The 14,590-nt window shown below is 36.3% G+C and overlaps 1 protein-coding gene across 1 annotated transcript; it reads left to right on the top strand.

Annotated features, from left to right (window-relative positions):
- Positions 1 to 12,105: 12,105 nt before the first annotated feature.
- LOC109220445 (sulfated surface glycoprotein 185-like) lies at positions 12,106 to 13,247 on the top strand. Its single transcript, XM_019384917.1, has one exon. The coding sequence runs from the start codon at positions 12,167 to 12,169 to the stop codon at positions 12,650 to 12,652; it is 486 nt and encodes a 161-aa protein (XP_019240462.1). The 5' UTR covers positions 12,106 to 12,166; the 3' UTR covers positions 12,653 to 13,247.
- The last annotated feature ends 1,343 nt before the right edge of the window (positions 13,248 to 14,590 follow it).

Genomic DNA, 14,590 nt, shown 5'->3' with positions numbered 1-14,590 from the left:
AATAACTACCAAGGAAATAGAGGAAATCAAGGAAATCAACAATGGCGCCCTCAAGGCAATTGGGGCAATCAACAAGGAGGCGGCAATNATGAAACGCAGCATTCTCAGGCAAAAGGGACGTCAATACAAATAATGTACCGAGTATGTAAGGAATAAAAATCAGTAAACAATAGACATGAGAGAAACATGGAGTAAAAGACTCAACATGTATATCTGAATAGCTCTGTGAATTACTTAATATTATAATGTCATGCATATGCGTATAAATGCCATACCATGCATGGGTAAATGCATTCATAACATCATCAAGCCTCTAAGGGCATCCCATCATATCAACTTGGCCACGGTGGGCAAATCATCAACATATACCAGCTGATCAGGTGGTGGTGCATATATATCGCCGTAACCTTTTCCTGTATCCTATATATATATATATATATATATATATATATATATATATATATATATATATACATATTTATGCGTATATAACACCGTCTGATCATGGGTTAATATAAATGAATGCAATGCATGAGAAGTACGTCAATAAAATCATTTGGAAAGTCATTAGACCACTATGCCTTGAGTAGTATCATGAAGTAAACGTTTTTATGTAAACGAATGCAATGCATGAGAAGTGCGTCAATAAAATCTTTCGGGATGTCATTAGACCATTATGCCTTGAGTAGTATCATGAAGTAAACATTTTTTCAACTTATGTATTTTCTGAGACCCATGAACAAATGATAGAATAATAGGACACATGAAAAATCAAGAACATAGGCACTTCTAGTACTTCTATGAAGAGAGTTATTTATGAAAGTTGTGCATTTGCTCGTTTCGTTTGTATCGTATGGATCATGCCAAAAAGAAAGAATGGATAGCCTTAACATACCTGAACCGATTCTCTTGACAATTCCTTTAACACCTGTTGATTGCGACAACATGTAAAGGCGGATCGAAGTAGGGAAAAATCCGTTTGATATTCTTGAGAAAGATTGCACCGTACTCCCTTATAATTGCAAAATCTCACGTTGCTTAAGATGCTATGAAATCTCACGTTTTTGAATTCTTGAAGATCCATGAAAGCTTACATTATTGAATTCTTGAAAATCCATGAATTCTTATGTTACTGAATTCTTGAAAGCTCACGTTATTGAATAATGCAACCTCACGTTATTGAAAGATGAAAGCTTCATATTATTGAATTCTTGGAGATCTTACTTTAGCATTTGATATATGCTAAAGTATAGGAGCCTTTTATTGAATGCGTGTGGCTCCCACTTAATAAGGATTATTTTGCCACCCAAATCTCTTAAAATGCCATCAAATAATGTAAGCAAAGAGTCACCAAACATGTATTGAGTTGCTGCCACGTTGGGGTTACCAAGTTTATCCAATAATTCCCTCATTTTCATAATTAACTTATTAAATCCCTCACTAATCGAATAATTAATCAATTACCCACAGAATTAAGAATTATCTCAAATTACTTAAAATACTAATCACTTTTAACACACTTTATGTACCCTACTATCATGGTCATGTGGTACCTTATATGACACTAGTCCATAAATATCGGGTATTTTAGCTCGGGCCGTATTTTATCCCAACATGTTAAATTTTGACAAAAATTCATTTTCTTTGAATTGCTTACCCTCTCACCTTCACGAATTTACTCATCACTTGTTTGAAATAGCATAATGCTTATAATCTCGAAATAATCCCATTCTCGAACTTACGTCGATTAGCTTACGATGAAATTTTAACATACGAAAAATACGGGATGTACCATCTCATTTCCTAGCTTCTATCAATATACTTATAACGTACTTTCACGTACGAAAATATGGGGTGTAACAACCGAGTTCATCAATTTCACCACCGCTCCGAAATTGAATTCATCGGAGTCGATTGACGACCCTAGATTAGCCAACACATCTGCCTCATTATTCTAATCTCGGGGTATATGTTGTACTGTCCACTCCTTGAACTGATATAATGTTACTTGCAAATAGTATCTCCGCATCTGGTCTTCTTTTACTTAAAATATCCTGTTGACTTGGTTAACAACGAGGAGGGAGTCGCACTTGGCTTCGATCACCTCAGGCCCCAGGCTCTTACCCAATTCTAGACCTGCAATCATCGCCTCATATTCGGCTTCATTGTTAGTAAATTTCACAGTTCTAATAGACCGCCTTATTACATTACTCGTGGGTGGTTTTAATATGATTCTCAACCCGGACCCTTTCGCATTAGAAGCACCGTCAGTGAATAGGGTCCAGAACCCCGAGCTAGTCTCCGAGGCAAGCAATAATTCTTTCCCAACCTCGTGGATCAAGGCGGTGTGAAGTCGGCCACACAGTCTGCCAAAATCTGAGAACTTTATAGCAGTTCGGGGTTTGTAGTCAATCTCGTACCCGTTAACCTCTACAACCATTTTACTAGTTGACTTGAAAGCTCGAGTTTATGCATAACATTCCTTAGCGGATACGAGGTCACGACACGTATAGGGTGACATTCAAAGTACGGTTTTAGTGTCCTAGATGCGCTTAATAAGGCAAGTGTTAATTTCTCTAAGTGTGGATACCTCATTTCAGCATCACTTAGGGTTCTACTAACATAATAGATAGGAAGCCGCGTACCTTTTTCTTCCCGGACCAAGACACCACTTATCACTACCTCGGAGAGTGCCAAGTAGAGGTATAATTGCTCGTTTTCCTTCAGGGTGTGCAGCAAAAAAGGACTTGATAAGTATCATTTGAGTTCCTCTACGCGGCCGCGCTGCATTTATGCGCGGTCCGCGCCAGCCCCGCAGGAGTATTTTTGTTCGATTTTTCTGGCATAGTATAAATAGAATATTTTATTATTTCTAGGTCAAGTTTTAGACATCAGATAGCAGCAGCACTCGTGAGATTCAAGTTTTAGCCTATTTTTGGCATTTTAACCTTGTTTTAACGTGGATTCGTGTAGATTAATTTCCTAGTTAATTATTATGTTGATTTTATCTACTTCTTCTTTAATTTCTGTTGCTATTATGGCTAGCTAAACCCATTATCTAGGGTTGTGGCTCAACCCTAGTATGGGTAATTAATGGGTGTGATTGTTTAGTGCTTGAATGATGTTGGGTGTTTGATATTTGGGTTGATTTTATGTTTTAACTAGGATTAGGTGGTTGCAAACACTAAGTCTAGCTTAGTGAGTCTTGACTCTTCTTGAGAAAGAGTGTCTATGACTCCAAAGTTAACCCAACAAGGAATTGGGATGGACCCATGAGAATGGTAGTCCCAATTAACGAGTAAGACCTCGAGAGAGTGATTACCCAACTTGAACCCTAAGTTGCTTGGTTTGTTAGCCTACCCAATTGGGCTCGAGAGAGTCAATTGGGCAAAATCACTCTTTCTACCGAGAGGTGTGAGAGTGAGTGCTATCGTGCAACGGTTATATCATAAGCCCCATAATCATCATTCTCGTATTAGGAATCTCTACCCGTTAGTTGACCACCTAGGTAAATGCCACGACCTTAGTGCATTTCTCTATCTTGCATACAATCTAGATTAAATCTCTTCGCATAATTTAGTTATAATTAGTAGTTGTTAAATTGTAGTTGATAATCACAAAAACCCAAAAATGATAGAAGATCAATTAGAAGCAAACACGCAATTCTAGGCTAAACAAATATCCAACTCCCTTTCTAGCTCCCTGTGGAAATTGACCCCGATACCACTATTGGGTAAAAGTATTAGCGCCCACTCTTCCTAAGGTTGAGTCCGCTGCGACCTTATCAGGGACCGCAGAAGCGGTCCCTTGTCCGCAGAAGCAGAAATGCCTGTGCAGATATAGAAATTTCGAGGGTTAGATTTCATAAGTTAGAAAAATCAATTTGAGCTCGGGGAAGGGCGATTTTAAGAGGGTTTTGAAGAGAAGATTATTGGGTAACGTTTCTTTGATCCCTTCTAGTTATATTTCATCATTTTGTAGTTAAATCCATCATGAAAATTTGAATTTGGGATCAAAAATTGGAAGAAATTGGGTAAAACTTCATAGGCTAAACCATTGAGTTTTGAGTGAGCATTTGACCTCCGACTTGGGAGATTTTTATATGGTTAGACTCGTGAGAGTACGAGGGTTCTGAAAATGTGAAAATTATTCGATTCCTAGGCGTTGGCCTGGAGGGATTTTGGTTATTTCACTTAATTTCACGTCGTAGCTTTGAATTAAATAGCAAAACAAGTTGTTTGCGATGTTATTTACAATGTGTAATTGAATTGAATAGATTTGGGCCATTTGGAGTCGGATACTCGTGGCAAGGGCGTGGTTTCTAGTTGATATTGAGCCGGTTCGAGGTAAGTGGCTTGTCTAACCTTTTGTGGGGGACCTCTTCCCCTTAGGACATGATATTTGATATTTTAAAGCCTCGTACGTGAGGTGACGAGCGCGTACTTGAGCTAATTGTTGGAGATCCATTTTTCTTGAAGTATTTAAATTGAGTTCTTCTTGCCTACCTGTTCATTTTGAATTGTAAGTTTATCCTATGCTAGTTTAGAGAAGCATGTTTAGTTGACTTACTTGCTTAAGTGCTTAAACTGTATTGTTTGTATTACGTGAAGCATGTTAGGCTAGGATTTCTATTACTTGTTCTGAGTTTAGCCTTTATCCTAATGTTTTGGGTTGTTATTGTGTGATTTAAATTGGGACTACGAGACGGCATCCCGGGAGATCCCCCTGTACTTGTTATGTTCTGAACTGAGGTGCGGGATACCAAGAGATCCCTGGCACATGTAAATGTAAGATTTGAGGATACCAAGAGATCCTCAGGATACCAAGAGATCCCTCGNTTTTGGAGTGACATAAGGTCATTGCACCATCGATTAACATTATGGACATCATACCATCACTATGAACTTCACTAGGACTCAAGGATCATACATACTTTCTTGGAATAACTTTGTAAGGAAAGAACAACATGGACAACCTTAGTTGCTAGGAGTAGATTCATTATGAAATAGCGTATCGTTTACGTTCGTTTCACTATAGATCATGCCAAAAGAATGAAGGGAGAGCCTTAACATACCTTGTATATTCTTCCCAACCTCAAGCTATGCAATTTCACGGCTCCTTAGTCTTGTACTGAGTATCACCCACGAAACCTGGTCCTTTTTCATCAAAAATAAGTTCCTCAACGCGGATACAAGAAGGAGAAAGAGAAACTAGCATGCTGTCCGGACTTTTCAGCACTAGAATCACGTCGTAACACCCGGAATGCCCTAGGGTTTGTATGGGATTTTGGGGGAGGAGTTGCAGGGGTTCAATTAGGTTTTCTTGGTCTGAAATACAGGTGAAATAACTCAGTTTATATTCCCTTAAAAGACCCCTCTTGGCCGACTTTGGGGCTTTTAATTAAGTCCTCTCATTTTGGCAAGTAGGTGATGCACCTACTTGTCACCTACCAGTCTGCGCTGTCTCGCGAAAATGCAAATATCTCTCTACTCCAATATCGTATCGATGAACGGTTTAATGCGTTGGAAACTAGACTCGTAGATCTTCATTTTGATATGCAGATCATTCATTGATTCCAAGTATATTGGGAGAAAAGTGCATCTACATTTGACCCAAATTTCAGCATATTATAAATGGAACTTGTGATGACCTTTTCCAACTTTTGTTCCACAACTCGCTTGACTTCAAAACATAACACCAACTATCGTACGACTAAAATAAATCATAATATAATCTCCTTATAATGTTAATAACCCTAGTATCACCCAAAAGTACATGGTAAAATATTCCAACTTGTCGACTTTCGACGAAACTTATTTTCTTCAATTCGTTTAGCTTCTAAGCCTTCAAACCCTCTTGCTACTTGGTACTAATGATCTTAAATATTTGTAACCTCCACATTAACCTGATGAACTAACTTTGTAAACTTTTAAAAGATGATTCCCTTTCTGAGCTTACATTAGTTGACTTATGATGTATTCTTACGTACGAAAACACGGGGTGTAACAACACCCTTGGAAAAGAACCGGCGCCCAAAGAAAAACCAAGGGATACTACCTAACTATCCTTAAAAAAAATTCTTTTTAGTATTTTTAATCGTACTTTTATCCCTCAAGAAAATTGTCCAAAAGATCCATCGTTGGGAAAAGTCTGAACTTTTTCTAATTTTTTTTAACAAAAACTACTACACTAAGAACGAGTACTACAACTACACTAAGATAGAACAGAAAATCACCCAGACAATCTCCTCACCCCACACTTAAAATTGTGCAATGTCCTCAATGCACACTAAAAATAACAAAAGGGTAAAAGAAGCTCTCTGGTAGGCCAAAGGCCGAAGAATTAGCAGCTCACGGGATACTCAGACTTCTCCCTAGTATGATCCCTTGTTCGGGTACCTCACACTTAGTTTCAACCACCTGCTCGCTTTTGCGCATGCCTCTTGGCTTTGATTCTATGCTCGTACTCCTTAAAAATACAAAAATAATACTACAAAAAAAATAATACAATAAAATAAAATAAAAAAAAAAATTTGGGTTGCCTCCCAACAAGCGCCTTATTTAACGTCGCGGCACGACGCCATCACTTTCACCACTTTTCCTTCCACTTTGAGGATATGAATTGCGCCCCCAGTTTTGCATCAATTTTTGTGTCACGTTCTTTGGGCGGTGGTGTGAAAATAAATGAACCAAGCAAAAGGTATCGCATCTTGCACTTCTTGGCCTTTAAGTGAGGAATGTCGTTTTGTCTCCTTGGTGTGGCAAATTTCAGAATATAAACACTTTGTTCCTCATCTATTGAATTCTCCATATGCTCGAATGGATCAATTTCCATGTCACCAACCAAACACAATGTTGAAAAGTGTTTAGAATGAGGTCCAATACGCTCCAACTCCAAAATTGCATAATTTTTGACATCCTCAATTTTACATACTCCCTCAACCTCGGCATCATCAACAAAAACATGGTCTAGTGATTGGTATTCTCGTTTTAGCTTCTCAATTTTGCCTAGAAGATCTTTTTCAGCTTCACACAACTCATCACTAAATTGTTGAGCGTTACACGCATCAATCTTTGCACTCTATTCTGCATCCACGTCGCGAATAGAGCTGCCAAATTGGTCGATTTCTTGCCTGAGCTCAATTCTTCCTTCTATTAGTTGTTCTGTCATGTTTGAAAGACCATCACGTAGAAAGTCATGAGATTTTATCAGTTGAGCTTGTTCCTCTAGCCAAGGTTGGCTCACTATATATGTTTCTTCTAAATTATCTTCTGATGGGAACTCGCTCTCTTCAGCCACTTCCTTCGCCTCGGCCTTCATTCTCATGATTGCTGCACTAGTTCTTTGTTCATCCTTTCGAATTTCATCTTGTTGCTCGACTACTTGCCTCATCATGTCCATAATACGAGCCATGCTTTCCATATCCTCCACTTCCTTGCTCATATCAAACTCATAAACATTATTAGAAATATTATAATAAGAACTCTGAGGAGGATAATAAGAATTAGGACAACCATCCCAATGGCCACCTTGACCACCACGCATATTACAAAAATTCCACACATCAAATTGAGATGCACAATTTTGCCACAAGTGTGGTCCTCCACAATATGGACAAGGATCACTATAATAAGAATAACCAATATTTGACCAATTCTCATTCCAAGATGCCATGTCAACAAAGATAATAAAATATTAAACTAAGATTAAAAAAAAAAAGAAACTTGAATAGGCAAAAAGTAAAAATCTAATCTAGTAGAATAGTTAATTTCTAAGTCCCCGGCAACGGCGCCAAAAACTTGTTGCTCCCAAACGCACACACAAGTATACGTGGTCGACAAGTAATATAGGATTGTAAGTCCAGATATCGTACCCACAAGGACTTGTGATTAACTATCAACTAAATTAAACCAAACAATTAATCTATTCAAGCGAATCCTAACGTATGAATATTTAACTAAAATTAATCTAGAGTAGTAAACTAAGAGATTAAAGAAAACAAGTTGGTGAATTATAGAGACGAATTCAATGTAAGTGAATATTCTAGAGCTATGGGTTAGCTAACAATCCCGTTGAGTTTTCCACTTAAATCATCTAATTAATTTATCTGGTTTATTGGTTGACAGGGTTAATATTGCTCGTAGCCTTCTCCCGAAGTACAACTCGCCTATTCAAGCTAACCTAACGCCTATATTCCTATGAAATTAGGATTAACAAGAACGCATTTATAATTCCCGTATAATGACCAAGCAAGGCGATTAGGTATATTCCTATCCTAACCGCAAATCCGCTCCCCCTAAGAGTTAAGATCTTGCTCTACTCAATCTTATATGCAATCTAGAATTCCCTCTCCCGAGTTCAATCCTAGATTCGTAGATAGTATTCAATTGGTGATCAAGCAATCAAATAATTAAGCGCAAGATTGAATAAATAAACCAATATGATAAAATAATAAGAACAATTCAAGCTTCAAACTACAACGTTCATGTAGCACCCAAAACTCTAGAACAAAGAAACTATGAAATTAAAGGAAGAGAAGAGAAGAAAAACTATTTAGAAGCCTCCTCCAAGCGTGGTGTGTGTTCCCCCACGTGAATTCTCCTTCAAAGTGTGTTAGATATCTCTAAAGTGGCGTCCTCCCCTTCAAAAATAGGTTTAGTCTTACTTTTATATGTGTTGGGTAGGTCTAGGGCCGAAATAACCCATTCCCGGGCGAAATAGGACACATTTCACGTCACCTGCGCCCAGCCCGGCGCCAGGCGCCCTCCATAGCGCCCAAATATTTGTGCATACTGTTTTAGGCGCCACAGGTGGCGCCAGGCGCTGCCTGTGGCGCCCAACTGGCCCTTTTTTCCCGGTTTCGTTCGTTTTGGCTCAAATCTTGCGCGTTTCGCCCCGTTCCGTTTGGAATTTGAAAAAATGTAAAACATGAAAGTTGTAGCCCTTTGAGTTAGCTTTCTAACCATATATTGTGCAGCCCAAATGGAGTTCTGAGAAAAACGTTATGTGTATTTTGCTAGACAGTGCGCAATATGCCTACTCGAGTATTCGTTTGTTCTTAACTATCAAAGTTGACCCCTGACACAATCCCGGCTTAATTCCTTGAGCTTTTACTCAGACTTCAAAGCTCCAAATTACTTGAATTCATTCCATAACATCTACATAGCTCGGAATCACTCCTACAAGGCATAAAACACACATTTAGTGCAAGACACTAGCGATTAAAGCTCAAACTCAATCAAAGTGCAGTAAATTTGAGTGTAATAATCGACTAAAATACACAATTATAGCCTATCATCAACGGGCTATAAATAAGCTGAAGTTTTTTTGTCCTGGATTCATTAGTTTTTTCTTAAAGCTTTTTCAAAAACTTCAGCAGAAGATGCTGAAGTTAATTAGTTCATTTGTAAAAACTTCAGCACTAAATAAGCTGAAGTTTTTTGTCCTGGATTCATTAGTTTTGTCGTAAAGCTTTTTCAAAAACTTCAGCAGAAGATGCTGAAGTTATTTAGTTCATTTGTAAAAATTTCAGCACTAAATAAGCTGAAGCTTTTGTCCTGGATTCATTAATTTTGTCGTAAAGCTTTTTCAAAAACTTCAGCAGAAGATGCTGAAATTATTTAGTTCATTTGTAAAAACTTCAGCACTAAATAAGCTGAAGTTTTTTTGTCTTGGATTCATTAGTTTTGTCATAAAAGCTTTTTCAAAAACTTCAGCAGAAGATGCTAAAGTTATTTAGTTCATTTCTATAAACTTAAGCACTATATAAGCTGAAGTTTTTGAAAAAGCTTTCTAACATACTAGATAAATAATTACCTTATTCTTTCATAGTGTATTACTACTATAAAATAATCATATTGCCAACAGTATCTAAATCATAAATTTTGGAAACAATAAACGTGAAAAGCACAGAGAAAAGCAGTTCACCCCAAGCATTGTGATGTAAGCATCTAGAAAAATACAAATGATGAAGTGAAGTATCACATTATTAAAAACAAGATGTTCTAAGAGACTAACAAAGAAAGGAAGAAGAAAGGTGCGCACAGGTAACCGGGAGAAGGAGGAGCCTGATGTTGTAAAAATTAGGGTATAGGTTAAATAATTTTAAAAATATGGGTATAGGTCAAATGGAGACGATCAAATAGGACGCCCGTGCAATTTTTACAACAATAACCCCTTTGAACAATATTTTTGATAGATTTTAAAGTTTTGACTCGGTCATACGAATTAACTTTTCTATAACCAGAGAACTATATGATTATTAGAGTTCACGTGCTTAATATGACGATGACCATTATTTTTTGCACCTTCTCGGGATCTTTACTCGAGACCAATGTTATACGTAAATTCAATGTAAGTATTAGTCTTTTTAATCTCTGTAATATACATCTTGTGATCTATGAATGTTAAAAACTTTTTTTTATTTTTTATTTTAGTATGAAAATTTAATGCTCGCCGGAAAATATTGTTCAAAAAGGTTATCATTCCCATTTAAATGTAAAAGGGTATTGTTTTCCAATGGTTAAAGGTTAAGGAGTTAAAGTGAAATTTACTCTTAGAAAAACTACATACACAAGTATTTTTCTATTCGATCTGGTTTTCCATATTCATAAATCAAACACCTCTCGTTCCATTTTTCATTTGGATCAACAAATCTGCCCTTTTTTGTGCATGTTCCCTGCCGACATCAACCATGAAATCCTTTCAATTCTCACATCTTAATTGTTAGTATCATTTTACGTAATATATATTTTTTTTTTTGGGTTCTTTGAAGTTTCTCACCCACACTCCCAAGCTTGCAATAAATGTAGAGAATCCAATCGGTCAACTTTCATGCCAACCTGTATACTAAGCATATTTTGAGATGATAAAAGCGATAGAAGAAAGGGGTTTCCAAGAACAAATTCTGTACTAAAAGGTTACAATCCCAACCTTTATCGCACAAGTTTAAACATCAATTCATAATCTGAACAGCTTTTAAATGTCAAAACTTTGACAACATATACTTTTGAGTTGAATTTTAACTCTCTCTCCATCAAGTTTGTAAAAAGAATGGATTACTGAAAACTGCAAAAGCAAAAGAAACAGAAACAACACTAGCATCCAGAAAAACAATTATTAATTGGCAGGTTATTCATGGTACCGGAATTAAAAATAAACGCATCGAGAGAAAGTGTGGGTCAATCTAAGAAAATATACAAAGGTTATCAGCTTGTATGCGTCGTAGTATAATATAAAGGATAAACACAGATACGTCTTTGTTTAAAAGCTACATAGTTCGATCAAATCTATGTTAATCAATTTACGCATTACATATTAGGTACCACAAGAGTGATAAAGCAACAAAAATATATAACATCTTCATATCGTCAATCCGGAGTTGGAAAAAAAAGGTTAACAAGTTGTAGAAGATAGTTAAGATGCTTGTTCATTTCTCTTTTAAACTATATTTGTTTTTATATTGGTAATCTTAAATATAATAATCTTATAGACAATCTAGTAATAATAAATTACACTATCAGTGTATAAAGTGAAACTCTTTTTTTTTTTTGTGTGTGTGTGTTTTTACATAGTAGGAAAGAAAGGAACGTCCAATTGAACTTTACGTGGTAAAAAAGTCATGAAGGCTCGAATTCTTAACATGACGGTGATTTACAAACTGGATGCCCCGAGAGCGCCGTGCCTACTGGAATTTTCAGAGAAATTAAAGCCTCTACGTACCTGCTGCTTAATTACTTGTTAAATATGCAAATAACAGTTCAAGCCACCCAGACACCTTTCCAAATATTAAAATTGCAATGGGCATTGTTATTTGTCACACAAATATTGGTAGCGTAGAAGATAAAACACTAGGATTCTAGTCTTTTTTTCTTCTCATTCGGTGTTTGGTACTTGTATTGAGATACGACTAAATCAGAATTCACGCTAAAAAATCTTACGAGAGATAAAACGTTTCTTAACAAAAGCAATTTCATCCTCAAAATTCGAATTTAAAATATTTGTTTAAGAATAAAAAAGTACTTATTACTTTACCACAAGCCTTATTGGTCATGCACTGGTCCATCGTATCAACTTAACCCCCAAGGCCACAACCATTGTCTTCATATATACCCACTTCTCCACCAACTTATTGTATTTCTACATTTCGATAAGTGCCTTCTCGCAAATGGGGGATCCTCCAAATTCTCGATTCATTTTGTGCAGCTTCAATTTGCTTCTTCTCCTTTCACTCAATGTCCAAATTATTCAAGCTATGTCAACTATCACAGCAATGGCCAAAGACCAAATAGCTTGCAATATGTGCGCCGAATGTGAAAACCCATGTCAGCCCATTTTGTCTCCACCACCACCGTCACCTCCACTTCCATGCCCTCCTCCACCGTCACCACCGCCTCCAGAACTACCACCGCCACCTCCGCCTTCTCCTCCCCCACCCTCACCAGTCAATAATTGTCCACCGCCTCCCTTACCACCCCGTTCTTGCCCGGGAGACTGCTCTCTGCAGCCTCTAACACCGCCTTATAATAATCCTTCCATCTACCCGTATTTCACACCACCTTCAGCTAATTCTAGCAAATCCGTTCAATTCAAGAATCATCCCTTCGTTACTTGTCTCATTCTTGCCGTTGCATGCCTTTCACTTATCCTATAGACCTTAAAATTACAGGTCTAATTTAGCCTAAAGCACTATTTAATATGGTGTCATATTGTTAGTTTTAGCTAAATCAGCACAATTTTTCCTTAAAATGTTTTAACGTCTCTAGGAAAATCTTTATGTTTTATGTAACGTGTTTTTCTTATTGGAGTTTGAGTGGGACTTTGTTCGTAGCCAAATTTCAGAATTAACTGTTGTGTAACATCTGTGTTTGTTTACTTCATTGTTTTATCCAAATAAAATATATAGACGTTTCAGGTTTAGACAATGTGCAGGCTGCAAGAAGAAATTAAGGCCAATTAGAGATAGAGAGGACCAAAGAGAAATGATGGGAAAATAAAGATGGTGTGTCAAATTGCCATACACAAAGAATGTGGATTCGGATCGGAGGACATCTCATATGCTTCTAAAAGGATAGTAGGAATAGTTTTCTTTTGCCTTTAGGTAGTGGAATAAAGTGGCTCAAGTACTATTGAAGAATCACATGCTTAGTTCTAGCTACACCATTGCTGATATTACTAAATTTTTCTTATTTAATACGTGTACTCATCCTATTCTATAATGAAACCTCGAATTAGTTTCTGTGCACCAATTTTATTGCTTAGAGATTATTGACCATTCACGATGTTCCTGTTTTGAAAGGTTTAATTATCAATATATCGGTTCTTTACAACATTTTTTTGGCACAAATGAGAAAGGTGGAAGATTGTGCTTCGAATAGTGTCCGCACATGTATGCTTTTCGGGTCATCTCGGAACAAAGATCATATTTTAGAAGTGCGACAACATTTTAGGACGTCTGGAATAGGAAAAACTGACAAATGAATATATGATATAATGATGTTAATTACCATATTTTCTTTGTTTTCACTTTTTCTTCTTCTCTTAATTCCCCTTTTCAATTAAAGAAACTTAATTGGACGTTGTTTTTTCTAGAATAAAAATTTGAATAGATTATCGAATTTGATAATAATAATAATAATTTAAAATAATGAATTAAAATTTGAAAAGATAATATTGTTAGTAATTGATACGAGTCGAAGCAAACTTGAAATAACATGGGATACAATTAATTTTTTATTATTTTGAATCGTTGGAGAAAGAAAATGTGAAGTAAAAAGATCTTAATCACTACGCAGACCACGTGAGTGCAGGAGAAAAGAATTCCATTTACAATTATTAATTAAACCTTGACCCTTTAATTGAAGGTATGAAGAAATATTGTTTAGTTTTATTAAATGGGAAAAACAGGAGTATATTTCTTTTTGCAAATGAGAAAGATAAACGACGGAAACCATATTCCAGTTGTCTCTTTATTCTTATTCGCTATTCGTGGCAGTCAGCCTGAGAATCTTGATAAAAAGGTGAAACAACTTACTTTTAATGAATTAGTGTACACAATATTTTTTTTCTTTCTCAAAAACAGATCGCCAGTAATGCTATTGTCTTTCTTCTCTTCCATTCTTATACATTTCTCTTTATGATCCGTTGTAATTCAACGGGCCGTCGTTTAGATGGATGGTGGATTAGGACAATTTAGTGTTTATTTGACGCTATTTAGCTGACCTTAATTAGGCTGGCTGATGTTGGAGAAGCAGTATCAGAATAATAGTTGAAAAGTTTGTATAATAAATAAAATATGACTGGCATCGAAATCTAAAATCTGAATGATGAAATGAATTTGATTACTTAAAAAGTTGTCAAAAGATAATACTATTAGTGAAATTGTTATGCTTTGACTCCTTTGTACTTATATATTTTCCTAATTTCTGTAAGTTCCATAAATATATGGATTAAGGCCAGCATAGCTCGACATACATTTATCTGCAACTATAGCTATGAACACAAAAGACGCTCTGAGTATTATACAAGATATATTCACATGCATGTTATTCAACTTTATTATTAATTAGTTAGAGTATAACGGGTTTATAGA

This window comes from Nicotiana attenuata, unplaced genomic scaffold (genome assembly GCF_001879085.1).
Source record: "Nicotiana attenuata strain UT unplaced genomic scaffold, NIATTr2, whole genome shotgun sequence".
Taxonomy (NCBI): Eukaryota; Viridiplantae; Streptophyta; class Magnoliopsida; order Solanales; family Solanaceae; genus Nicotiana; species Nicotiana attenuata.
This window is presented reverse-complemented; position numbering and strand designations above follow the sequence as displayed.